Genomic DNA, 27,528 nt, shown 5'->3' with positions numbered 1-27,528 from the left:
TATGTATGTCTTGGTATTCCCTGCCTGAGGGAGTCGTATGGAGTGTCCGCAAGGATGTGAGCTTGGCGAGGACGTAACGCAAAGGTGACTGTGGAAATGTAACGGAATGTAACTGTCGAACACCTAACAGAGCACGTAACCACAGCTAGTAATACGAGGTGGAGCTGTGCTGTTTTCCTTTCCAACACAGCCATGAGCCAGCCGCCTTTCCTATTGTGGTCCTTGTAGTCATTGCGATTGGAAACGTTATTGCAGCGTTCGTTTTCCCCCTTGCTGGCGAAGGCCCTGACGTGGACCCTCGTCCACCCGCCAGTTCTCCGAAGTGCCGTACGAACCCCCCGTAACTGGAAGGGAGACATTGGCACCTGGACTGAAGCTCGCTCGCGCGAAAGAGCTCTATCTTCGTTTGCGTCGCTGCGCCATGTAATGAGCTTCATCAATCCAGCGATCGAAACCACAAATATCTAGGGCGGCAAACTCCACTGCTAACCATGGTTGAGCGCTGCCCATATAACGTATAAAGAAGCAGAATATAAAAGCTAGAAACTTCTAACCACCAGTTGGTAATAACGAGCAACTGCTGAATTGCTAAGAGTTTGGTTACAACGCGGGTAGAGCTTTCGGCGTTCAGCCTATCGAGATTACTGAAACACGTCCTATATTGTTGTTGCATACTAGTTGTTGCTATACTGTTGCATCAGGATTTTATAGGCTGTAAATCGCAAGGAAAAAAAAGGTTATTGCTAAGGCCTGGTCGTTCACAATGATGAGAGAAATGCCGTACGAATAGACAGCCGCAAGCCAGAGCTGCGTACAGACACGGCTAGGTACATGGATGCAGCTATGTCGGCTCATGACGTATGGGGCTTACTTTTATTTGCGAACTTTTACCCCCAATGATCGCGCCAACGTAGGGGACAACAACAGAAAGCTTTGCATATCGGACCTTCAACTATACAAGTAACTTAAACTTGTGCAAAGCAGCTGATTATGGCGGCGGACATCAAGGAGCAGTTGCTTGGCGTGACCTTGAAGCATATACAGGTTCGCGCCTGTTACCGTGCGTATCTGCTTGTGAAAGGCGCAATGTGTGTGATGCATGCTGTCTGCGACAGCACGCTGCGGATATGACGTGGGACCAACTGGTGCCTGCCCGTAACGGTACCCATGGGGGGTTGTCATGGTTCCAAACCACACGTGGTTCCACAGGGCCGTGTGTTTGAGGCAGATGAGTTCTACAAGGCCCTCGAGCCTCTGGGAACCCCGGCGGCCTACGCGGAGGCGCTTGTGGACGTCTTTTGGTACGTAACCCCAGAGGCTGCGACAGCTGGCGCACACACGTATTCCTCTATCTGCCACAGGATTACGGCTATTCCCTCGACTTGCAGGATGCTGTGGGTGCGCTTTGAGGTTGGGCGTGGGCCGGAGAGCATGAACCTGGTCGCAGCGATTAAAGCGTGCTGGCAGGATAAGAGGGTGAGTAGATGATGGGCCTGTTGCACAACACGGCAACACGGGGCGGTACTCGGTGGAGGAGCAGACACGAGACCATGGGTTCTGGGTTTCGAGGCTGTGTCTTCCATTTGTCAGAGGCCCTAACTAGTTCGTGACCGAAATTTTGAATTCAAAACAGGCCGCTATGCCGGGGCTATGCCGTTGTGCAGAAGGCGCATGGGTGTCGATTAAGTTGGGTCAGCGAAAACAGCCTGCAAGGTTGTGCCATCCGCACAACAGGGAAATGTTGCTTTGGTGTCGGTGAGCCAGTACGGCCGTAAGAGTTTGTCAAACAATGACAGGTTCCCCGGCCAGAGGGGCTAATTGCTGCTAACCGAAGTGGGACGCGGTCAAACGGGGATGCTTGATAGGGGAGTAAGGGAAGCTACGGATCAGGTTTATTGATAGGGTCCCAGCAACCGTTCTGGGAGGTCGTGCGGTATGCGGCTTGTGCTTGTGTGTGCTGAAGGGATGGTGTCGGGGTCTGGACACAAGTTTGATGCCGAAAGTCACGCAAATGGCCATATTGGGTTGCCCTGCCATTGGCCACGACACACCGGCGTTTCTAGCACTTAGTCCCGCGGGCCCACGAAAGGAGGTGCAACATGGTTCAGTTCCTATCCTATCCTCGTGCTGCTGCGTCCTGCCTTTGCTCCCCTCCGCTGCTGGCTGCCGGCTGGGGTTTTGGTTGTTCCACGGTGTTGTTGTTTGCGGCGCTGTTGGGGTCCGCTAGGTGACGGAGAAGCAGCTGCTCCAGGTTCTGGAGCCGGACTGCCTGCACACCGTGGGGCTGATCCGGGATAAGAGCGTGTGGGACAAGAAGGCGGTGCGCTACAACACCAAACTCAACTACACCATCCTTAAGTGAGTGTTTGAGTGCGGCCACGGCCCCGTGGTCTATTCCTCTCTGACTGCATGACCCTGTTGTCCTTTCCGCGGCCAGCGAATTGTCACTATGACGGGTCGCAGAGGGGTGCACAGTTAGCAGAGGTTTCTGCGGATCCCAGCTGAGGGCCCCCTAATGGACACCCGCAGTTGTCCCCTTGGCATTTGAATATATGTCAAATTCCTTATGTCATGCATGGATGTAGGTACAACCTGCTCCGGGAGGACGCGGAGGGTTATGCCAAGCTGGTAACCCTGTACAACCACTTTGGATCGGGGGCTGTGGGGAAGGAGGTGAGTGGCTGGTGTGGGTTAAGGGGCGGTGGGAGGAAGCGAGCTGGGGGACAGGACGGCCAGGGCGGCTGGACGGGTGAGGGGGGCCTGGCGGCGGGAGGGACTGTGAGGGCCGCATGGCGGAAAAGGAGATATCGGTGTGGGTTTTGCTGTGTATAAGGCGGATTACGTTTGTGACGATGAGCCGCGGCAGCGCCTGGAACTGGCGCGCTTAGGGCTAAGGCTGCGGAAAAAGCCCGGGGAGAAGTTAAGATGATGTGGAGGAGTAGTTTATGCACATAGAGACCGGGGCCATATGTGTCCAAGCCGAGCCGTCGCACCTTCGGCATCCCCCCTACATTCCAATGGTGTAGGGGGGGGGAAACCGCCGGCAAGGAGGCTGGCCCTTACCCCATACGCTCGTCTAGCTTAGATTATTACCTCGTCACCGACCACGCTTTGCGCAAGCTTAGAATCCTGTTAGCCTCACACCCTCCCTTCCTGGCCACCTCAGCGATGATAATGCAGGTATTCTTCCCTCTTCCCACGCCTCCCAGTTTCCCATACCTAGCTCTCACCCTATCTTCCCCCCGTCCCCGCCCATCCCCCGGGGCCCCCTTAACGCCGCACAGGATCTTCCCTACCTGGCCCGGGAGCTGCAGTCCCTGATCGGCTCCTTCGACCTGGACCCCAACCGCTGTCTGGACCTGCTGCTGGATGCGGCGGCCGCTCAGCCTCACAACACTGCCCTGCTGGAGGCGGTGGGGCTGCTCAAGGGCGAGGCGGTAGGGCAGCTGTTGGGCTTCAAACTGGAACAGTACCAGGTGCGGCAGTTGTGGCGGCAAGACTCGGAATGGGGAGAAGAATTCATGTCAGGGTGGGAAAGGAAGGGCGGGGGCCAGGTTCGGTGGACTGGGTGGATGATGCAGAACGAGGCGCGAGGGAGAAGAGTCTATCCGAAGTGGTTGCGAAGCGACACTTTGGCGTGCATGGCTTCTCAGGAAGAGGCTAGCCGTCGAGTCCCTGGCAGGCCGCTGGCCAAGGGGAAGGGGTTCACGAGGTAAAAGGAACGAACGTGAGTTTGGTGAGGCCATAGGATGTGAACCGCTGGACTAACTTCGTTTAGGAAATTGAGGCTCCTGCAGTTGCGTCTGGCAGGGCGGGGGAGACTAGAAAGCAAAGGATGCCGAACAGTCGGCTCGAATGCGGCCATGTTAATGTACGGGTGTCTTATCCGGGTCCACGTCTTTTCTCCGCTCCCTTCACCCCCCCCCGCTTTCCCGTTGCCGTCCGCGCAGGACCCCTCCCGGGATCCTGCCCCTCGCGAGCTCCTGCTGGTGGCCGCCCACCTGGTCCGCACCGGCCGCACCAGCCTGCAGGAGCTGCTGGGCCACCTGTCGCCCTCGGACGAGCAGCAGGCGACAGGACAGCGCAGCGCCCGGGAGGCGCTCATGCGGCGTGTGGGGGACATTGGGCAGATCAACTTGGGCGCCGCATCTGGGGGTGATGCAGCGGCGGGCGGGGATGGGGGAGACGGCCGGGACCGCAACGGCAAGGGCGGCCAGGTACCAGTGGAGAAGCGGGAAAGGGAAGAGGAGGGAAAGGTCGTTTGGAACGGGAAAACAAGGGGGACGTCTGCTGCGGGCATGGATTTGAGAAGTTGATGCAGGAATTGACAGTACTAAGAGCATGAACTCTGGGGAGGGCGGGGGCCCACGATTCTGGGAAGTGCAGATGTTAGAGTGCAGATGTTTTTGTACAGGTTGTGGTACGGTGCACTTTCGCGCGTTCTCTGACCCCCTTGTATTCGCGTCCTCCCTCCATGCACTTGTTTCTATTACACTCTTCCTTCGGGTGGTCTCGGCCTCATCAAGTTGATCAGTGCGTGCCGCTTCCACTTCCTGCCATGTCCCTGACTCAAGCCGCTTTCCCTCCCCCCCCCGCCTTTCCCCCGCTGTAGCAGCCGGACGCCAGCGGCCGCAACGTGCGCAGCACGGGCCTCTCCGCGGCCTCGTTTGAGCTGGATCCCTCCGCAGCGGTTGGGCCCCTGGCTCTGGGACCTGACCCTCGCCACAACCAGCCGCTAGCTCTGCTGGATGCACTGCTGCAGGTGGGTATTCCCACCAGGCGGGTTACGGATGTTTTATCACCACCACCAGCATACCCCCATCGCCCGTCCATACCACCTGTTCATTTTGGCGCGTTTCTATGACCACCGTGGATGTGGGTGCCGGAAGGGAGCAGCCTCAGGGCTCATGTATTGATTTCCCTCAACGGCCGAGTCTTCCTCTTGCCTCTTTTAAGCCATCGCTTTGGGCCACTGTGCAGCCCTGCGTGTGAAAATTGCGAGCGTTGCTGCCCGGGACCAGGAACCCTGGTTGAAGAACCCCCAAGCAAAATGTCATTTCCAAGAGTGATTGTTACCACGGCAGTCCATGCGCATCCTCTAATCGTGTCCTCGCGCCGCACTTGTAAAAGATGGTAAACATGGTAACACCCACTCCGCTCCTTCATGCCGGTAGGTGGGTGCCTGGGACGCGGCAGTGGAGCTTCACGACCGGCTGGTGGCGCAGGGGGCTACACCCGCCGCCCACCCGCCCATTTCCGAAGCGCTGTCGCGGCTGCTGGCTGCTGAGGTTGCGCCCGCGTATGACAGCCTGTTTCCGCAGGTAGGCAAGCGCGCGGGGTGCATTCATATATCGTGCGAATGGACACCTGCGAGTTGAGCCGCAATGCCGATTGCATACCCGAGCCCCATTCTTCCTGCGACAATGTGTGTCTGTGTCTGTGTATGCACTGTGCAGGGTGTCCTGGGCAGAAATGCGCTGTGGGGCGACGTGCCGCCGTCCGGGGCGACATCTCCGCAGCTGAGCCCCATGGCCCTCCGGCTGCTCAACATGCTGGGGCTGTACATTCACCGCGACGTTCGACTGTTCATTAAGGTGAGACCGGGGATGGAGGCGGCTGCTGGCAAAGCTGACGCTGCGGTGAAGCGCATTCAACTTGTTCCCAAGCTGCTACTTAACTCACTACTTCAAAATGCATGTGCTTTCCGGCGGTGCTGCCAGTCGATGGTTGTATGCTCCCGCATATACACGTCACCTGTATGACACATCAGCCTCTGGGCGTTAAACAAGGTGGATAAAACACCAAGGCCATGCACCATGACTCCGCTTGCGCCTAGCTGCCCTGGGAAGGGCACAAGTGGCATGCCAGAAGTGGCGGCAGTGCTGGGCCTGCTCTGTCGTGTCTCAGAAACCCCTCGGCTGTGTCAACAGGTACTGCGGATTTTGCGCTACCAGCTCGCCTTCCCGTTAACTAATGATTCGGGGCCGGAACTTGGGGCCGGGGCAGCAGCCATAACCTCAACGGCAGGGGCGCCACAGGCCAACGGACAGCCGCAGCAGACTACGGCCGCCGCCGTGCCCCGCAGCACCATGGGCCAGAGGCCTGAGCGGTACGGGCCCCTGGACGAGCTGCTGGCGATGGTGCTGCTACCTGCTCTTAGCTGCTGCCCGGTGCATCTGCCCCTGGCGGCGGATGTCTGGGAGTGCGTCAAACTACTGCCCGTGCAATCCAGATACCGCATCTATGCAGAGTATAAGGTACGCCAGGAGAGGGCTGCATGGTCTTCGGGTATGTGCATCTGTGTTTCTTTGTACGATCGTGTGCAATGCAGTGCGGTGCGTGTAACGCTTGGCGTTAACACACATGCGAAACTTGGGTGTTGTAGCAGCCCCTAGCTTTCAAGGAGCGTGCATTGGAACCAATGGAGGAACCAATTGGAGGAATTTCGACGCGCGGCATTAGCTTGCTGCGGTTAACAGGAATCGCGTCTGGACCCCGAGCTGCAGCTGCCCAGCCTCAAGTGTCCGGTGCATCGCTAATGGCATCCCCCTCCATGTAACCGTCTTGCTGCTCCTGCTGCTGCTCGTCCGCTCCGCGTCGCTGAGGCACACGCCATCGCCTAGCCCTTGCATGTTCCTCTCCGCTTCGTACGTACCTACTAACTCGTTTTGCACGTGTCGTGTCCTCGTAACTGTCATGCCCGCTACCCGCTACGTCTCTTTGCTCTTCAGGAGCTGTCCCAGTCTCAGCCCCTGCTCCAGGCTGCTTGGCGACTTGCCACCGTAGAGACCAAGAAAGTCCTCAAGCGCCTGGTCCTACCCACGGATCCTCAGAAGAAGAAGGAGGCGTGCAGGTGCGCGGGCAGACGACGTTTCATGCCTTGCAGTTTCACATTGATCTAGGTTCAAAAAGGCCGCTCAAATCCTTGTGGTCGCGCCTTGTGTGTTCAGTTTCTTGTATTTTGCATGTGTTTTTTAGGGTTCTCGAGCTCCCTTGGGACAGCAGATCTTTCACGGGAGAAATATGTTTCTTTGTTCATTACCTCGCCCCCCGCGTCCTTCACACCAGGCCGCACGCGCGCATGGTGGCCAAGGTAGCCCACGCTAACCCGTTGCCGGTCATGGAGGCGATTGTGACGCAGGTATATCCGTTTCTCGTGTCTCTTGTATATATGTGTGTGTATGTGTTGATGGTGGCGTCCCACGTGGCTGCATGAACCTCACAATATGTTGGAAGTCATCCATGCCGTCCGCGATCTGTTTTTGCTCTGGCATTCCGCTTTACTGTGCTGCTCTCGTTTGTGACGTGCTGCTCTATTGGCACTGCTACTGCGAGCCATGGCTGAATAAACTGGATGACCACCGCGGTTGGTTGCAGATCGAAGTATACGACAACCAAATCGAGGTTTCCCTGGAGGCTCTCAAGTACTTGTCGTCCTTCAGCTACGACATGCTGACCTTTGTCATCCTGTCCCGGTGAGCCAACGATTCGTGACGGCGGCCTAACATCATTGATAATAGAGATGCGGGAGACGAGAGGGCCGGCTTGTTCACAGCCCACGTTGCGCCCGAGGTTTCCAAGCCGCTTGTTCCTGCTTGGCCTCCGGGCCTGAGCCCGGCCAGTCCCTTACAAAGGAGGCGCAGCCACTGCCGAGAGGGCGGGCCAGCGCGCTCTTCCTCGCAAGCGTAGACAGCTGCTATCCCCGGATCTTTGGCAATAGTAACATGAGGATTGGGGTTATGTACTTGGAAGCAAGCGAGCATGGAAGCAAGCGAGGTTTCGTCTTGTCATACGTTCACATACGTTCACATCTCTGTCATTTCTCCACATTGCACATTGCAGGCTTGCCATTGAGAGGGACAAGGTGAAGGAGGACGGTGTCAACATCTCTGGATGGCTACAGTCGCTGGCTAGGTTTACCGGCGCCGCCTGCAGGTGGGTGTGGCGTGTTGGTGACGGCATAGGGTGCGTGCGTTTCGCGTTGCTGCCGCCCTTGCGTTTGTGCCTGACTCACGGTATTGAATGCTGCTGCGGCGGCTCACGTGAATGTGACTGCGCAGGCGGTTCTCCGACCTGGACGTGGGCGCGGTGCTGCAGTTCCTGGTGAACACGCTGAGGGGGGGGGACTCGTTTGACCTGCTGGTGCTGCAACAGATCATCGTGGCCATGACGGTAGGTGGGTGGGTGGGTGGGTGGGTGGCTACCCCGGGCTTGGGTGCAGGCGTGAAGGATAATGCGTGGGCCATCAAGCTCTCCTGCTAGTATGGTCCGCCGCGTAGGGAGCCGCCCGGGCACGGGGGCTTTGGACTCGCCTGTCGAAGCCACGACGCAGGCCTTCGGTCTGTGTGGCCAAGTCCGGCAGAGGTGCTGCATGCCGTGGTCATCGCGCTTGGGCGCTGCGTTTCGGTGCTTTCGCTGCTGGCAAGTGCATGTTTGCATGGTCACAATTTCACTTGGACTGTGTGTTCAATGAGCCCATTGCTTCCCGCCGTGCTGCTTGCTTACACCTGCCCCCGGCCTCACGCTATCCTCACGCTGTGCTTCGTTGCATGTTTTTACCCATGTATCGCCCCCTCGCTGCGGCTGTGGATGTTGTTGCGGCTTTCCAGGGTGTCCGTTTGGAAGCAGTTCTGTCCGATGAGCAGCTAGACGCTCTGGCGGGCGGTCCGGAGCTGGTGGCAGAAGCGGTGGTGCTGGATGCCGGCGAGGCGGACGCGGCACTGGGCATGGGTCGCACCGCAAGCGCCAAGGACCTGGCCAAGGGGCGTCAGCGGCTGCTGAGGGCATTAGAGGACGTGAGTGGGGTTGGGGCGGGACTTCGCAAAAACTGGGCTCAAGGAGGACGAGGGGCTTGGGAAGGAGCTGGGCACTACGCGGGATTTTACCTTGTATGCTCTCTTGCAACCCAAATGTTGTCCTGCAGGGCGTATCCATGCTTGAGTATGAAGCTGTGAGAGTGTAGGTTGTTGGATGTCGGACGTTGCAGAGGAGGCCCAAGTGGTTGGCCTGTTCTATCTGTTCCCGGTAATGTGACGTTGAGCGAAGGATTGCGCTTGGGGTCCCCGCTTCTCCTCCCTGTTCTCCTTATTCTCCCTGTCCTCCTCTTAACCTGTTCTCCTGAACCTTAAGAGTATCACATGTGCGCGTATGTTCATGGCCGGATCCAGGCGGCTCCTCGCCGCACCAACACCCATTGGGCCCTGTGCACTTGGTCCGTCGTTTCGTATCGTGCAGTACGACAGCCGGCGGCTGGGCGTCAGCGGCGGCAGCTGCTCCCTGACGCTGCCTCTCCTCATCCTCACGGCGCAGCAGCGGTCCATCATCATTAACCACACTGACTCCAAGCTCATCAAGTTCATAGCTACCATGTACGACAGATGCCAGGTACGGTGCCTATGCTATAGCTTAATCGCGGATAGAAGCGACCTGGGCGGGTGGGCTTGCGCCTGGCCCTTGTTTGTCCTTCCTTGCAACTGGCCTGGGATTCTGCATCATCTTCAGCCCTTGAGGCTTGCCCTGCCCGGGAGTTCAAGCGCCTACTGTGCTGCGGGATTACTGGGCCAATGACGTATGCCCTTGCGAGCTTCGGGCACATAAAGCAACTGCAGCGGCCAAAAGGAAATGGCGCCTCCGAATGTTGACAGCTGCGGGAAGCGTACTTCCTTCGCGGTTGTGCGTGGCGGAGTCACTGTGCCCGTCCTCCAAAGCCCGGGCCGCGCCTCCCTGCATGTGACTTATGTCGGGCCACCCTCGTCTCACTCTTCTTCCCCACATTCCAATTGCGCCACTGGACGCCATCTGGTACCTCCTACCTAACACACCCTTCCACGTGCCTTTCTATCTCCTACATTTCCACCTGCCTCCCTGCTTTCAGGACACGCTGCTGCACCTGACGGAGTTCCTGCGACTGGCCCTGCCGGTGGAGTCGTACGCCGACATGCTGCCCACGCCAGACGTGCTCAGGTGTGCCGGGCCGCGAGCGACGACGTTCGGGGTTCAGGGCATGAACGTGCGCACAGATTGTGTGTGCATGCGGGGGAGCTGGTGCGGAAAAGAACTGGCGACTGCACGAGGCGGCGGCATTGGCATGCGTGTTTTTGCGTCATTCTGCACGATCCGTGTCCAGCCGTACCACGGAAGCCGCCTCCGATGCTAAGCCATAGGCGTATGGTCCTGCAAGCGCGTCGTCTTGCGCACTTGCACTGCTTCTAGCCGTCACCGTCGCTGCCTCCGAAGCACGCGGCGCCTTTTGGCGAGTGCGAGTGCCTTTGTGCGAGTGCGAGTTGAGATTTGTGGATCCGCATGCTTCTTTATTTTTTCTTTTGTCCAGTCGGGGTGTGTATGTGCGTGTGCGTGTGCGTGTGTCCCATGGCTGTTAGGAGTCTGGCAGGCGTAGGCATCGCCGTGCTGTGAGCGGCTTTGTGCATATTCGGCCCTGGCCGTGTCGTCCGTGCCGAAGTGCGGTGCTGCATGCGGGTATATGTGTATGGCGACGAGTTAATTACGCGCGTCCGTGTGTGCGAGTGCGCCTGTAGTCCTTCATTTGCCTGCCTTAGCTCCGCCCTTGCCGCTACCCTTGCCCTTCAGGCGCGAGTACGGGATCGACGTGGAGGTGGTTTGGCACATCTACCGGCCCGTCATGGCGCGGCTGTTGGACGCGGCGGCCCCTCAGCCTGCCGAGGAGGGGGAGCTGGAGGAGGGCGAGGAGGGCGCCGCGCCGGCGGGTAGGTGCAAAAGACCGCGGTCGGGTATCAACTGTGTACAAAGTCTCCAAGAGCTCAATGACCCTTTCCCGATTATCTGGCTGCTCTCTGGCCAAAGTGATAATAAGGAGCCTGTCGCTTTTAAGCCGCTTCTCCTGGCGGGGCTAGGGGGCTGCTCCGGGGCGGCTGCCCCGGGCTTGTTGTGCTCGCTTGTTTGGCCCCCTACAAATGGATTTATGCCGGGCTCTGTTTCCTTTGTGTGGCATCCTGCTGTCCGTACAGCTGGCCCGGCCGATGCGCCCCCGCGTGAGGAGCCGCGCGTGGGTGACAAGACCTGGGGCGGTGTGCTGGCGGGTCTGCCGGCATGTGCGGGGAACTCGGCTCTGTGGTCGGTAGTCACGCCGGACCTGTACACCACGTTCTGGTCGCTGCAGCTGCAGGACATCTACGTGCCGGTCAAGAGGTGAGGTGGAGCAGAGGGAGGCAGACGAGGAGGTGTGATCAGGGCCGTAGGTGCACAGTCGACGTCTGCGGGGGCTACAGTCGGGCTGTGCAGGGAGGATGCGGTGCAATAGACGCGTCAGGGCTGGGCTAGGGCAGAGATAGAGTCCTGGATACTGATGGAGGAGTGAAGGAAGGCTGCAGACTAGGACAGCAGGTCGCGGTGGCATGCTTGCCGACGTTATGCTTATTGGGAGGGGTCCTGCTATATGTGCCAACTTCTTCACTTCTGTCTTGAACCTTCAGCTGCGCCCCTACCTGGCTCCCCTCTTTTCCGGCCGCAGGTACGAGAAGGAGCTTTCCAATGTGAAGGACCAGCTGCAGGTAGGTGAGGGCTGGGGTACTTGTGGGGCCATACCTGATGCAGTGTGCTGTGGAGTGATGCAGGCGCGCGTGTTGCCCAGTATCCAATTTGAATGAGGCCTCCCCCCGCCGACGTGGGTCCTGTTCCCTCCTACCTCGGCTGCTTTATCTGGCGTCAAGAAACTTATAAAGCTACCTTGTGACGGCCTTTCTCCAAAGGTCACCATCTGACGCGTATTGGGAACTACCCTACTTTAACTGCGGCCCATGTATGTCCTCTGGATATCCAGCGAATTTTCTTACCAATATTGCCTCACCCACCGCTTACGGCACCTCGCAGCTCCTAGATAACAACTACATGAACTACATTCGGCCAGGGCTGCAGAGCAACAGCGGCTACGTCTCGAACAACCTGCAGCAGCAGTACGAGCAGTACAAAGTGGAGAAGGCGGCGCTGCAGGTGAGGTCGCGGGTGCGACGCCTGGGGGCTTTGCGTGGTGTGCGACTGGTCCTGCACTTGTCCTCGAAAAATGGCCGTGGGGATCTGCTGCTGGGCAGCATGTGGCGTCCTGAGGGGTTACGGAGTGAGTGTGTGGGTCCAGCTGGCTGGCCCTAGTGGCTGATAGCGTTTACGGACAGATCGGTGAATCCCTGCCATCTACCATCTGCTGGATCGCTGCGGTCCTTCTGCAAACAGCCAAGCGTAGCGCCAAGTGCCCGGGCTGGGTTTACGTTTCCATGCCCGGACCACAACAATCCAAACACTCTAGTGGATATCCTATTGGGCATCCTGCTGCTGCTGCCCTGAATTCCCGGGTCCGCCAAAACCCCTGTGCGTCCACGCGCTGCCGGGCCCCTAACTGTAGCGTGCTTCCAGCTCTTGCGTCCCCTACTGCTGACTGCGCATGGCTCCGGCTCCCGCTGCTGCCTTTCCCGGCCCCCCAGGAGAAGCAGTCCCGCCTCACCGCAGAGCTGGAGCAGCGGCGGCGCCACGTAGACGAGGTGAAGCAACGGCTGGTGCTGCAGCGTGCCGGCTTCTTCCTGCCGCGGGCACCGCCGCCGCAGCAGCAACAACCGCAGCATCAGCAGGCTGGGCAGCAGCAAGAGGAGGGGGCGGATGCGTCGAAGCCAGCAGCTCCGGCAGCGGCTGGCGCTGCCGCGACGGCGAATGGACCAAAGGGAGCTCCCTCTGGTGCGGCCGGCGGGGCTATGGCGTCAGGGGCAAATGCTGCGGGACCGGGAGGGCCAGCTCGGCCCCCCGCCCGCAACGTCCCGGCCTTCTACGCAGTGGCTCAGGTGGGTGGGTGTATGTCCCTTTGGGGTGGCCCAGGGCCGGGCGGGGCGGGGGAGATGAAGTGGAACGAAGAGAAGAACACCTGTTCCAGGTCGCGTGGTGGGGTGGATTGGTTTGAGGTGCTGTGGGTCGTGTGTTGTATGGTTTGTTGCGCTGTGTCCCGGCTCTTACATGGCCGCAGCCATCAACGCCATAACCACGTCGCAAGGTAGATTTATGTGTAAAGATGTCTCACATATACCGTCACTCGGTGCGACTTATACCAGTCGCGGCCACCCATTCACGTGTTCTGGGGACCTCAAGGGAGGTGTCCCGTCACGGTGTTTTGTCTCTTTACCGCCTGATGCCCCTGGACACCTCCCGTCGCGGGACAACGCACCTTGCCTTTTGGATCTCCCCACCCCCTGCAGGAGATGTTCCTTCCTCGCATCCTGTTCAGCGCCATGGACGCCGTGTACTGCGCCCGGCTGATCCTGCTGCTGCACCACATGGAGGTCCGCCACTTCTCACTCATACCCTTCCTGGACAGCGTGAGTGGCACGTGCGTGCGCGTTCATGTTTGTGTGCCTGCGTTGCATCACTTGGCCGGGCCCGACGTCGGCCACAGGCAGGTGCCGGACCTTGGATCTCACACAGTGCCCAGAGGCGGATGCCCCCTGTGGGTCCTGACGGAAAGACCGCCAGAAGGGACAGCCGCGCGAGGGGGAAGGGGCTGCTATCCGGCTCGGACAACCTGAAGACTGTGCCAATATGTGGGTAGTCCTAACATGAGGCCGCTATTACGCCATCTCCTGCTGGATCCTTGTCAGCAGCAGCTTGGAAGTTGGCTGCCCTGAAGATCTTGCGGCGCCATGGCCCGCGCGTGTCTTGGTGCAGGTTCTGCATATGGATGTTGACGATGCGAGTATGTGAGGCTGTGCGGAGGGGGTTAGCACAGAGTGACGCGCTATGTGTGGCTGGTTCGGGGAATACTACGGTACTCTGAAAGCACCATGCCACGCAGCGCCTGATTGCCATTACCATTGCTTTGTGTTGCTGATGCTGCCCTTTTTTTCTTGTCTTGCCCTCAGACTTTACGCGCCACCATCCCCGTGTTGCGCTCCATGACGGAGGTGGAGGCCAACAACTTTGGAGTGTTCCTGTTTGAGATGCTAAAGCAGCTGGTGGCATGGCACCGAGATGAAAAGGTAGCGGCGCAGGGGGGTGCAGGATGGGGCTGGTGTGCGGGCTGGTATGTGTGTGGGCCGCTTGAGGTCCACCCTTAGCTCTGAACCCCCTTTACCACCTTTCCGCCCTATGGCCAACCATTCTCACCCCTCTTCCCGTCCTCCTTGTCCTGCTGTGGTTTGCAGCTGTTCAACGATGACTGCGTCCGCAAGACTGCGGCACTTGCCAACGTCAAGCAGCCGCACAACGTGAGTAGTTGCGCTGTACAAAGTTAACAAGGGGGTTTATTTCACTGAGCGAGGGATCCGGGGGCTCCGCGGGTCCCCGCTGGTCTGCAGATGAGTGAGAAGGTGGCGTGGGTGTCGCCGCTACAAGAGGGAGGGTGGGTGGGAAGGAGAATGTACAGCCTCTGCTGCCGTTGCTGCGACTCGACTGGTGGTTTTTTGCGTTAAATCCAAGCGAATCCAGCTGGGCTTCATGGTTCGTCTTTGGGCGTCACGCATTTATCTCTGATCATGAAGAGGAGGAGGAGGAGTTACGGATTTGTGCATGCATGTCTGTGAGCGTTTAATGGTGGAAAATTAGCTGATCCAAGATGCAGGAATGCCTCCAGGAGTGGCCTCCAGCACTGCGGTATCTCCGCTGGGTGCTGTTCTGCTGGCCGTCTGAAGATCTTCCAGTCATCCGCACACTGAACAATAACACCACCACCATTCCCTACTGGCAACTTTTCGAAGCACTTCCTCCTGCCGAGGCCTATTTCCTTCCGCTGCCTATTATGCCAACTCCTGGGGCCCGCGACCTTTTCCTCCTCATCCTGCTGCTGCTGCCGGCCTACTGCCCTCCATGTCATCTTTCTACTAATCTCGCGCCCTGCGGCATTGCGCCAATGCTCCCACAGGTGTTCAAGTCCAAGATGATGTTGTGGCACGGCATCATCAGCTCCACCTTCCGAGCCTCCATTGAGAGCGGGGACTACACACAGATAGCCAACGCGTTGTCCGTCATGGGCCGACTGGTTACGGTGAGGAGGGAAAAGGGGGCCAGGGAACCCGTGTATAAGGCGACCGGAGACGGGAGGGCTTCTCGGCCACTGCCTGCCACCAAGAGAAGAAGGTTGGCTTCCGCCGCTTCGATCCTATCATGTCCGTCATTCCGGCCCCGTTAGCCCTGCGGCTCCATAGTCCCCGTTGCCGTAACCATCTTGTTTCGCCTCCCGCTCCCCGCTGAAGTTCTTCTTTCCAAGAATCCATGGGTCCAAGAATCCATGAAGACTGTAGCTTGCGACTGAATCGCCTCCTTCGTCCACCAACGTTCAAGTGCCCCCTCCCTCTGTCCCTCTTCCCGCCATTTTACCCCCATTCCACGTTTGCTTTCCTCTGTCGCGCATCCCGCGCTCCTCCAGGTTTGGCCGGGTACGGTACCCTCCGCCAACTCCTTCCGTCAGTGGGTGGAGAAGCTGCAGAAAGAGGATCCCCGCGAGGACATCAAGACCATGGCCCGCTCCTACCTCATTGCTCTTAGCCGTGAGGCAGAGAAGCCAGGCCGCATGATGTCACAGTTGGAGTACGGTGGGCCGCAGGTGGTGGAGCGGCAACGTGCCATGGCCAGTAGCGCGGCGGGCCGAGGTGGGAGTGTGGATGTGTTAAAGCAGGGCTCGAGTGGGGCCCCTTTCTGCATACACGCGGCGGACTCAGTCGAACAATGTATCGTATCGTCTTGTGTCGTGTCGCGATTCCATACCGGTTTTGTGCGGTGGCGGTGCACAGGGCTGGTGCAGGCTCAGCTAGAGAAAGGGCCCAGCACGTGCAAGCTTTGTCACGGAGCGGATTGGGGCTGGCTTTTGTAAGGAGTAGTGCACCAGTGTGCACATGGATACAGCCCTTTGGCGGCCCTGCGATGTTTCCTTGCTTACGTATGACACGGGGGTTCTGCCTCCAGAGCCACCACCATACAGCCTGGGTGAGGCGTCGCAGGTCAGCCGTGCGCGTGGGATCGACGACCGGGGCACCTACGGCACCACAAGCACAGGCACGCAAGCATGTAGGCCGGCTGATGTTGAGACATTCGCTTCTCCGTCTCCTCCTTCTGCACATGCCTTCTTCAGCAGGTGCCGCGAATTCGCCGGCGGCCGCACCCAAGGGCACCACCCGGCCAGTTGCCGGACCCGGCCAGCCAGCGGCGGCAGGGGGCAGTGCCGCGGCGGCGGCACCAACCGCAGGTGAAGGCGGCCACAAGTCGCTCAACGTCGCCGCCAAGCCCTTTGTGCCCCGAGGAGCAGGCCCACCTGAGTCAGCCGCGGCGCCCGGCGGTGGCGGAGGTGGCGTCTCCACGGCAGCGGGCGGCGCGGCAGACGGTGGCGACGCCGCCGCGGGGGATGCTAAAGACGGGCGCGGTCTTGCAACCGTGCGGAAGCGGCCCCGAGGCGAGGGGAGGGCTGACGGCGACAAGGCCGAGGCCCCGGCTGTGGTAGCTGAGAAGGCTGAGAAAGCGGCCGCTGGCGCTGACGTAGGCAGTGGTTTGAAAAAGCAGCGTGTCGAGAGCGGTGTTGGAGCTCAGGCGGGTGGTGCTGCAGCAGCCGCGGCCGCAGCAGCTGACGACACTCGGTCCAACGTTGCAGGGGGGAACAAGGTCCGAGGGGTTGGCGGTGGTGGCGGCAGCGGTGGTGATCGCGATGGCACGGATACAATGTCCGAGGCCGGCGGTCGGGCAGGCTCCGAGACCAGCGGCCGTGTTGGCGCGGACGGGACGTCCGGCGGGCGCGAGGGCAAGTCGGAGAAGGAGCACAAAGAACATAAGCGGTCAAAAGACAAGGACAGGCAAGTACGGAGCCTGCAAAAGGGCATGTACGCTCTTTAAGCGGTAGAGGAATGCGGATGAGAGCCTCACTATGTAGCACCCAATCGATTTTTCCGCAGGTGGGCGCTATGTTCCCGGTGTTGCGGGTTTCGATGTTTGTTGTGGGTTGCAGCGCACATACAGACTTACGGCCAAATGGTGATGACCGGAGCGGGAGACGACCTAATGTGCCGTGCTGGTGTTCGGCCGTGGCCGTGGGCTGAATCCCGGGGAGCGATCTGTTGCGTGGTCTCTTTGTTGTTAATACTGGCTGGGCCTCGACGAGCGACTACCCTCCCCTCCGGTTCCGATCTGTTCCGCCCCTCTCTGGCGCGGAGGTTTCTGCGCCCTCTTTCTGCCCTCTGAACCAAAGCATGCCTCTGCCTATGTGCCTGCCTACCTGCTTTCCTACCTGCCTTCCTACCTGCCTACCTGCCTGCCTGCCCGACAGAGAGAAGGAGCGGGGTGGCAACAAGGAAAAAGATAAAGACAAAGACAAGGAGCGGGGGAAGGGCGACAGAGAGGTGAGGCACGCGAGCAGCATCACCGCGGCCGGTGGGGCTCCTCACCGGGGACCCCAACGGGGCCTCCCCAGGTGGAGGACGTTGCGCTGCGGGAGGTGACAGTACCTACCTGCTGTCATGGTAGTCGGGAAACAACAGAGGCCGCAATAACAAAAGCACTCGTGACGCACAAGAGCCCAAAGTGCATCGCAGTGGTCAGTGCCCATTGTCGTTGTGCACATTGTCGTTGTGCCCATTGTCGTTGTGCACATTGTGCCCATTGTCGTGCCCATATTCGTGATTTGCTTTCCTAAGATTCGCGACTGTGCCCCGACTCGGCCAGTCCCGTTTGCTGCCACCTGTTTGTCGCTCTCGCTTCTCCCAGGACAAGGACGAGTCCCGACGTGAGGAGAAGGAGCGCCGGCGCGAGGAAAAGGAGCGGGAGCGAGCTGAGAAGGCGGAGGAGGCGCGTGCGGCGGCCAAGGCGGTGTTTCCGGACCGCGATCGCGCGGCTGGTGACAGCAAAGATAACAAGGATGGCCGTGGGGAGAGGGTCCCGGGCTCCTCGACTGCGGTGGAGAAGGCCGACCGTGAGCGCAGTGATGTCAAGGGCAGTGGAGGCCGTGTGGGGGTTGGCCCGGCGGACAACGGCAGCTCCAAGGACCGGGAAGTCCGGGCATCCTCCGCGGAGCGGTCCAGGGTGGGTGGCCGGCTGGGTAGGGAAGGAGGGGAGGAGGTCGCAGTGGGATGGGGCGGAGTGCGGCGCGTGAGAGGCTGATTGGGCAGCGAAGAGGGTGGGAGAGGGGGATCGGGTGGGTCCGGCTTGTATTGACTTGTTTTTTGTACTGGTGTTGTTGTATGTGATGAGCTTATGGCGACCTGTTCTTCGTCCCTGGGCGCGTATGTTTCCCGTTGCGTGTGTAAGCACGCAAACCCACAAATATGATAGCGGGTCGTTTTACCGTCGCAGGATCGCCACGGCAATCGCCGCATCGGGTTGCCTGAAGATGCCGCTGACCGGGAGCGCGACACGGCAGATGGTGGCGGGAAGCGGCGGAGAATGGACGGCAAGTCGGAGGGAGGCAGCGGCGGCGGGGTCGGCGGGGTCGGCGGCAGCCCTGGCCACGGCGGTCTTTCTGGGCGGTTGGGCAGCATAACACCGGAGGTTGGAACCGCCGGCCGAAGGTGCGTGCACGAGGACAGAGATAAGAGCGCGTGCATGGGGATGTGCGCGCGCGAGGAGTCACCAGCGTCGTGTATGGGGCTAGGCTGTATCAGGAATGACAGCGTGAGCCGAAGCATTTAGGTCGGCCCATACCTCATCACATTTGTTGCTATTTGCTGCACATGTCTTCATCTCCCTTGGGTTCGTGTCATGGAAAAACTCGCCATGCGTGCTGCTGGAACAGTGAGGGGAGGCGTTTGGCCATGGCCTCGGTGTACTTGACCATGTGTTATGCGACGTGGTGCCCCCCCCTCTCGCTGTGTGGCAGGAGCGGCGCCGATACGGAGATTGAGTACGACGAGAGGGGCGGGTTTGCGCTACCACCGGCGCCTGCAGTGCGCGGGACAGGAGGCGCTGGCGGCGCTGGCGGAACCTCAGGTGCCGGAGCGCGCGGGGTGGGAGGTCAGGGCGGCGGGGCCCTGCCGCCCCCTGCCCGGTCAGGTGCAGCACCGGATGCGCGACGGCGAGGTGGCCGGTAGGCGGCCGGCTGGCTTCTTTCGGTATTACGAAGACTAGGACGGACTACTATGGGCGTGCTGCATGTGCTGAGCGGTTATGGGGGTGGACTGTCGACGCTCTTGGGGCCGGGTTGCGCGTTTGGTGGTACCGTTTGGTGCATTTCTATGTTGGGGGGCCCGCCATAAGCGACTTGCCTTGTGCTTCACTCAAATCGGACTGTAATGAACTCTGTGAGGCAAAAAGGACTCGCGAGACTTTGCCAGGCGACAGAGTTATGCATCAACAAGCCTTCCATCAATCGCATGAGTCCCCAGTCAGGTTGCGTTGCAAAAGTAAGGTTCGTCTGCCCACATGTTTTTCGCTGCAGTTAAGTGACGCCAATTACGGACCCATGGGTAGGTAGCGATCCCCAGATATAAGGGCTGTTTTCGGCAAAGCGTCGTCGAGGCTTGCCAACAATTTTGTAGATAACGAAGGCGAACCCGAAGGAAGAAGCAAATTGGCAGTTTCGTATCCCTGTGGTAATGTGGCGGTAATGCATCCCTGTGCGTCCGCACAGCATAGGAATTTATAATTTGCAAATTTTCTCCCGCTGGCCGGCACGTTGACAGAGGTGCGTGATGCGTGGCTGAGGGAGTGAAAAAGGCGAAAGCTTGCTCACGCACATCCAGCTCCCTGCAGCGGCCGGCAGCCCACCACCTGCCTCTTCCCGTTGCCCAGCACGGCTAGCCGCGCGATGCTAATTCACGCAATTTTCCTATCGATGACTGAGTTGGCACTGTCTTCTTCTGCTTGGCAAATGCTGGGCGCGTTCCGGGATCCGTTGTCCAGCATACACCCTGCCTGTCCTTTGGCTAGCGATAATAGGACGTCCCCAGCCGGCTTATAGACGCTATATGCCCTGAAAAGCGTTTCAAAAAAAGCGTTTCAAATGACAGGACATGTTGCGTTGCTTTTGCCTGGGCAACAAGTGCCAGCCTGGACCAGGTGGACCGCTCGACCGCAAAGCACCGTAACGCCTGCTTGCTTCCTGGAGAGGCAGTGAATTAACATATTCAGTCGCTATTCCGAGAGCTTTGCTGTTGGACCGCGCAGAGGTCGCAACTGATGATGCAGCAACAACTAAAATCCTGCAGTCGATCGATGTTCTGCGGCGGCTGGCATATCGGTCCTTTCCAAATCCACCAGCTAAGCTATAACAGCACCGGGACCACCGGGACCGAGTCGTCGCAGTACACGCCCGAGGCAGCCCGAGTTGAGCTTGCCCACGCTAGGGATATCAGCCAAGACCTATTTACGACGATCGGTTTGGAATGCGTTCGCTCCCGTAAAAGCACTCCGCCGTATGTACCCTGCCTTTGCAGAAATGCAAACCGCGCTGCAGTCGGCGCAGCCGCCGGCCCCGCGGGGCAGCAGCAGCAGCAGCGGCAGGTGCGTGGACCACAAACACACTCCTAGAAGCAGCCTTGGTCAGGAGCTGCTGGGAGATGGAACGCACTGTGACATGAAAAAGTGATATCCTTTTTTGGAGAGAGGAAACTTCCAAGTCCTCGACGCGCCCAGACATGTCTGTCCTCGGCACTGCAGATTGATTAGTAATAACTCTTGCCGGATCCAGATGCTGGTTGGTGTAATAATGAATCCCAGACTGTTGATGTTTGAGAAATGAGGAAATGAGGCGGATTAAGCAAGTTGGGGCTGTAGCCCTCTCTAGCGTAGAGGTACAAGGCCACCAATGACGACTCATTGCATTGCTGCCGTGATGACGACCACCGGTGAAGTTGAGACACGCGAGCATCCAAGAAAACTGATTTGGGGACGTGGTTTTGTTGCGCTCGCATGCACCCGCCCGCCCGCCCACCGGTGCGATACGTATACACGGGCGGACAAACAGACATACAGAGCCGGCTGCACACGGAGGTCGCAGTGGTGGAGTGGAGCACACGGTGGCGGGGGAGCAACGGCAGCAGCAGCGACAGCAGCGGCAGCAAACGAAGCTGCGCCTAGCCAAGCTGTCAAAAGTACAGGTAGGTGTAAGGCAATGCATGCACACACACACACACATCGGCCCGTGTGTGGAGTCCTCTACAACGAGATCTGGACTCGAGAACCTGCCCTCGAATGCCGCCTGCTGATTGCTCCCTTGAGCCTTTATATGCATTTGTCCTATTTCATTTTTCGTCGCATCACTTGTATCCCTCTGCCCGCAGCTCAAGTATCTGGATTACCTGAGGCAGCTCATTCTGTTGTTAAATCAACATGGCGTCTTACATCCTGAAGCTCTGGGGCGCTCCGGGGCCTGCAACGTTCAACTGCCGGAGGAAGTCCGTTTGAAGGCTGAAAGCCTGAATCAGAAGCGCGAGGTGTGGATGTACGTCGACGGGGGGTGGCGGTGACGGTGATATGGGTTGTTGTGGGTGGGTTGCGCAGTGAAGGTGGTTAGCGCAGGGGTCTGTGTTCCTAACTGATATGGCGCATTTCAGCCGAATCCATGTTTACCAGGTCACTTGACCAGATGTTACTAAATTGTGTGTTTAAGGGCGGGGCATGTCCTATCCTATGTCGACCATCATTGTGGGTAGACCAGGTGGGATTTGGTGGGGTGGGGTGGTGGGTGTGTTAAGCGGCTGGGCTGGCAGAAGAGGATGTTTGCGGTGTGTTTGTCCTCGGCCATTGCCCCTGCCCTGCCCATGCATGCGAGTAAATGAGTGCCAGTCCGCATTCAGATTCGTCGATCCTACACCACGGGCATTACCAACCTTTCCTACTTCCTTTAAACGATAAGCTAAGATATATCTTCGGTAACGTTTTGAGGTCATGGCTAACTTCATCCCATACGTTATGTGAATCCTCCTTATGCGGGTCATTATGTTTTCCACTTCTTGTCTGCAGAGGTCACCCGGTCATTGTTGCTGAGTGCGATGATACCTCACGTAATGTCGTGTTGCTGACCCCCCGCACCCCCCCAGGAGTACCTGCAACGTCTTCGCGCCGAGAGCCAGTCAGTGCCCTCCACGGAGGACTTCCAGTGCTTCCACCTCTGGCGCTCTTCGAAGGAGGCGGCGGCGGGGGAGGGAGGGAGGGTGCAACCGCACCGCGAACCGCAGCCGCCACCGCAACCGCAATGGACGCGACCGCAACCGCAACCGCAACTGCAATCGGCGCAACCGCAACCGCAACTGCAATGGGCGCGACCGGGACCGCAACCGCAACTGCAATCGGCGCAACCGCAACCGCAACTGCAATGGGCGCAACAGCAACCGCAACCGCAATCGGCGCAACCGCAACCGCAACCGCAACTGCAATCGGCGCAACCGCAACCGCAACTGCAATGGGCGCAACAGCAACCGCAACCGCAATCGGCGCAACCGCAACCACAACCGCAACCGCAATCGGCGCAACCGCAACCGCAACTGCAATGGGCGCAACAGCAACAGCAACCGCAACCGCAACCGCAACGGCAACCGCAACGGCAGCCCACCCCGCCGCCGCAGAGATCTCCTGACGTGAAGGTTCGAATGAATGAAGCAGCCCCCGCAAACGCAGCCCCCCATTGTTATTTCCACAACACGCAAAGCACTCACCCCCTCAGACAGACATGGCATCAGGTTGCGTAACAAGGTGGTCCCTTGTGCTGAGCAGTAGTCGTGCTGGACAGTGCCGTGTGCGCACGGCGCCTGCTCTTGCTGCCTGACTTGGGGTTTTCGCTCTTCGACTCCACAACCCTTTAGCCCATATGTATCTCTGATATCTCATATAAATGTATAATATGTAACCGCCGCCTGGATGCCGCGCCTCGACGCAGTGGAAGGGTATCTTGGAACTGTGCGTGAAGGGGGAGCCGCCCGTGCGCCTCAAGAGTGCACAGATCTGGGCCGCATCGATTGTGGTGGTGCCCGTGGATTCCAGCGAGGGGAGCGCGGCTTTGGCAGCTGCAGCCGCGCGGCGGTCCGCGTCGATGGAGATACTGGCCGATGTCAATATTCCCTTCTTCATCGACCCCGCCAAGCCGGTGGTGAGCTGCTGGCTAGGAATGCATGGGTGCAATCGATCGTGATGCGTACTGGTGCGGCTGTCGGTCGTGGTTGCCGGCGCTTGTACATCTTGTGAAAGGAAACCTGCCCTGCCCCGCATGGTTGAACGGGGAGAGCATGAGAGAGAGAGAGATGCGAGCCAGGAAGGTGTAAGGAAGGATATCGCGGACGTTCGCTCATCATGCCGGGCGGCCTGCCCTCCCGTCACCCCGTCTGTCTATCTGTCTGTCCACGGATTGCAGTCCCTTTCAGGCCGCCGTAGTGTGCCCTCACCAGAAACGCGTGTGTTTCACGTGCATGTGCCGTCAGAGCTGAGAGCTGGATAGCCGTACCAACTAAACAGCACCCTACTGCGCGCCTACCGCTAGCTAGCACCTGCCGCTCCCCCCCGCCCCCGTTGCAGCGCGCTGCACCTGCAGTGAGATTCCAGAACCACCTGGCCCGCTACGAGCACATCATTCCAGAAGTCGGGGTACTCACGTTCCACGACCGACCTGACTTGGACAGGTGCGCAGTGTACCTAGCCTGCTGCTGCTGGGCCCCATACTGTAGCCCTGCTCGAGCAGCTGCTAGCTAGCTCCTGCGCTGCAACTGGCTGCCTCCCCCCTGCCCTCTCCCTCCTGCCCCCTTCCCCCTGCCTTCCCCCCCTTCCGGCGATGAGGCCCAGGCCACTTGCCGGCTGCGTACCATAAGGCCGTACCATTTGTCCGTCTGTGATGGATGTTCGCTGTGTGCGCTGTCCTGTCCTGTCGTGTCCTGTCGTGTCGTGCGCTCCCTCGCGTGTTTCTTCTCTCCCTCGCTCGTTCGCTCTCAGGATGCTGCACCAGTTCCAGGAGCAGGGCTTGTTCACGGAGTCTGCCCCGGACACTGTTCTCTGTGCGGAGTCGTCTGTGGCCTTTCACGTAGGGCCCCTGCGGGGGCGCCACTTGACGGTGTTCCTCATATCAAGCAAATGCGGCTGGGCGTGCAAAGTAAGTCGAGAGCAATAGTACATATTGAAGCTTAGCGGCAGCAGTGCAAGTGACGATCGCTTCACGTGAGTCGGCCCTTAGGGGAGATATGTGCGGTCCAGTGTTCGTGCAGGGCCTAGGGACTAGCAGCTGTATGTCGTTCGTGCAGCAGCGGCAGCGGCAGCGGCAGCAGGTGCCCACATATGTTCGTTGTCGTGGTCATGACCAATCCATTTACTCATCACGCACATAACTCATCACGCACATTAGGTGTATATACTCACCACATACGTGATATCCTCCTCCCAACCTTTGACCTGCAGGTGCTGGCTGCCGTACTCCCGGAGGAGCAGCGCCGCCAGTTCCTGCAGAACGAGGGCTTCTTGCTGATGATGCAGCTGGAGCCGCAACTTGCAGCAGAAGCTGCAGGACCGGCAGCAGCACCGGCGCCGTGCCAAGCAGCAGCGACACCACCGCCGCAGCCAGCACTGTTGCAGCACCCGCAGGCCATAACAGCGCCGCCAGCACGTCATTCCGCTGACCCAAGTAGCCATCGGCCATCGGTATCTTGGCCGCCGCCGCCGCCGCCGGGGGCGGCAATGCCAATACCGCCGCCGACGGCGGCATATGCTGCCCCTTACTATGCAGCAGCGGTGTATCCTCCTCCTCCTCCTCCTCCTGGGGTCTACCCTGCGGGCCTATTGTCTAGGGAGGCAGCGATGGCTGCAGCCGCAACGGGGACCGCGCCATCCTGCTGGCACCAGCACCAGCACCTGCAAGAGCAAGAGGAGACATTGGTGGTGACCCGGGCATACTGGCGCAGCACAGCCCGGGAGCAACAACCCCCACAGGACTGCGCTGCAGCAGCTGCAGCAGCCGCTGCTGCCGCTGCAGCTGCTGCGGGCTCGGCGACGTCTGGGCTGGGCTTCCCGCTGGGGATGCTGCCGCCCGCTGCATGGTACCTGAACCACCCTCCGCCTTCTCACCGGCCGCCGCCGCCGTTGCCATTAGCGCCGCCAGCAGACCATCACTGCAGTCATTACAACCCTTTGCTTGAAGAGTCAAAGCCACCATCACCATCACCATTATCAGCAGCACCAGCAGCACCAGCAGCGCAGCCGTGTTCGGCCACGCCACTGCCGCCGTCGATCATCTGTGACCCGTCGACCCGCAGGAGGACCACAGAGGCACCCGCTGAGCCACCCGTCGTGGGCCACCAGCACCAGCACCAGACCCGGTCTCAGCAAACCAAAGTGGAGCCGGAGCTGCAGCAGCTGCCGTCCCGCCGGCGCTCATCGCCGTCGCCGTCCCCGCCGCCGTCGCCGTCGGGGTTGGGGTTGGGGTTGGGGTCGCATCACGACCGCACCCGGAGATCCCCTTCACTGCGCCGCCCACATAGCAGCGCCGCCAGGCACAGAAGTAGTCGCCACCGCAGCCGATCCAGGGACAGCGGCGGGAGCAGCGGCGAGCAGTTCTCCCCCTCACCGCAAAGGCACCTAGGCGGGAGAGAACGCAGCAGAAATGCGCCTCGCCGTCGCCACCCACGGTCACTGTCACCACCTTTGCCGTCGCAGGCACCGCCGTCGCCGCCAGCTAGGGCCCCGGCAGGCTCCTTGCGTGGCGCGAATTGCATGGCATCGGGGCGCAGGAGGGGTCCCCGTATTAGTGCGGCGCAGCTTGAGGAACTGAAGGACGTCTTCAGGGCGTGGATGGACGATGGGCTCATGCACTGGTGCAGTGACGCAACCAATCTTAAAAAGAAACTCGAGGTAATGGGAACCATGGACTTGCAGCTGCTGGGGCTCGGGCACGCCGTGCCGAGCCGTGCTCTGCACGCCTATTATGTATTATCTACACTCGCCCATATGTATGTATGTATGTCAAGGTACTAGTGTGAAGAAGGGGGGTTATGGCTTCACCCTTGGCCACTACCCGCGCAGTCCTCACCACCCTCATCCTTCTCACCCATGCCGACTTCTGCAAAGTCAGTGACTGTTCCTGGCTATGCACCGCCACCACCAGCATCAAGATAAACAAGCATCCGGATCAACGGTGGCATCAACTCTACTCCGGCTCGGATTGCAGGTCACTATGAACTAATCCATCAATGTCCATGGCAAGGAATTGGATTTTCATACCTTGTCTTCGTCATCAATCCTGGAATCTTCTAGGGACACTATGCCGCGCCTTATTAGCGTATTCGCTGTGTGTGGAGCTGATGTGTGTCTACACTTGCATGTGTGTCTATACTTCGCATCCTGCCGTTTCCTGCCGTGTGTGTTGTGTTCCCATGCGTTGGCGGTTCCCATGCGTTGGCGATAGCTGTGCAGATAGCTGTCTTTAGATTCGATTTCTTTCCATCGAGCGGTGCGATATGTACCTCTTAATTGTATCGGTCACCGCAAGCGGGCGAGCAGCAACAGCAACAGCAGCATGGGGCGATGTGTTTTTGCAAAGCTCGCTCGAAAGGGGAGGGCCCTACGTGGGCTGCGGCCGGAAAGAGATTGGGAGGCAGCAGCAGGACAGTTAACGAGGCAAGATGGGTCGCTGGAATGGAACAAGGAAAGGGCGTTCACCACGGTGACCCGCTTCACCCCGCCGGCCTTTTAGTGCGCGGACGGGCGCGTACAGCACGGGCAGCGGCAGCGAAGGGCACCACAATATCAGCCGCCAGGTCGCCCCCCCCGGTCTTAAGTCTGCAATTAGTCCTACCTTCATTAACAACCTGACCTAATTACATACGGCAGTGCCGTCTATAGAGCGAGATTGCGAGGTTGCGTATGCGCCATACTGCTAACTTAGGGCCTCTCTACAAAGAAGAGAAGTTCTTTTATCACTCCTGCCAGCATTACAGTGCGTACTGGAAGCTCCTCCCTGTCCAAATTGAATTCATTTCCATACATGCGCACCGATGTACGAACATAATATGTATTGTCATGTACTGAACGTGCTGTGCATGCCGTATACGTACTGCCCCGTTGCATCGCAGCCGTTCGGAATGAAGGTGGCAGAGTTCGCTGAGCGGTACATGCTGGACGAGGTGCACGTGCGCCGCGACCTCGGCTGCGGTGGAGCGGCCTGCATTCCGAAGAAGCCGGTGGTGTGCTACGAAGGTGACAGCGACTTTTCAGACGACGAATACTGATGGCCAAACTGGCAGCAGGGGCCAGCTGCTGCGTCTGGGCTGCAGCGAGGGCGACAGGTGTCGCTGCTGTTGCTGCTGCCACTGGCGTTCGGTCCAGAGCTAGCTAGTACTTGCTGAGGGAAGTCCAAATGAAAATAAATAGGTTGCGACTTTTATTATGGGGCAAGATAGTGAGGTTTTAGAGTTTTGAAAAGGTTATTTTCGCTGGCTAATCTCATCCAACCCTGGGAAGGGATGCGTCGTGGTTTTTCAGGTTCCTCTGTCGCTATTGGAAGTTCCTCTGGCGGGCATTGGTAAATTGGTAGGTTACCGTTTACACCAGTTATATGCCCCAACCTTTTTCATCTAGGGGGATATAAGCTGGTGAAACATTGTCATCATGCTCGATAGAACGGATGTCGATGTT

At 59.2% G+C, this 27,528-nt stretch overlaps 1 protein-coding gene across 1 annotated transcript; it reads left to right on the top strand.

The window, feature by feature from the left end:
* Positions 1-990: 990 nt before the first annotated feature.
* VOLCADRAFT_103265 (uncharacterized protein) lies at positions 991-27,122 on the top strand (the record flags this gene model as incomplete). Its single annotated transcript, XM_002947125.1, has 45 exons — positions 991-1,044; positions 1,210-1,301; positions 1,362-1,476; positions 2,228-2,358; positions 2,586-2,673; positions 3,285-3,476; positions 3,951-4,217; positions 4,613-4,762; positions 5,175-5,321; positions 5,457-5,594; positions 5,931-6,257; positions 6,732-6,853; positions 7,069-7,141; positions 7,378-7,475; positions 7,843-7,935; positions 8,061-8,172; positions 8,610-8,795; positions 9,235-9,384; positions 9,875-9,963; positions 10,588-10,724; positions 10,986-11,166; positions 11,489-11,528; positions 11,848-11,967; positions 12,453-12,803; positions 13,212-13,331; positions 13,872-13,988; positions 14,154-14,216; positions 14,870-14,992; positions 15,374-15,596; positions 16,079-16,814; positions 17,258-17,330; positions 17,695-18,009; positions 18,280-18,494; positions 18,803-18,869; positions 18,976-19,009; positions 20,358-20,424; positions 20,888-21,020; positions 21,204-21,356; positions 21,963-22,076; positions 22,799-23,008; positions 23,431-23,534; positions 23,842-23,998; positions 24,301-25,230; positions 25,552-25,746; positions 26,967-27,122. The coding sequence occupies 45 exons, from the start codon at positions 991-993 to the stop codon at positions 27,120-27,122; spliced, it is 7,758 nt and encodes a 2,585-aa protein (XP_002947171.1).
* Between the last annotated feature and the right edge of the window lie 406 nt (positions 27,123-27,528).

The sequence above is a fragment of the Volvox carteri genome, assembly GCF_000143455.1.
Source record: "Volvox carteri f. nagariensis unplaced genomic scaffold VOLCAscaffold_5, whole genome shotgun sequence".
Lineage (NCBI taxonomy): Eukaryota > Viridiplantae > Chlorophyta > Chlorophyceae > Chlamydomonadales > Volvocaceae > Volvox > Volvox carteri.
Note: the sequence above shows the minus strand (reverse complement) of the source record. Positions and strands in the feature narration are given on the sequence as shown.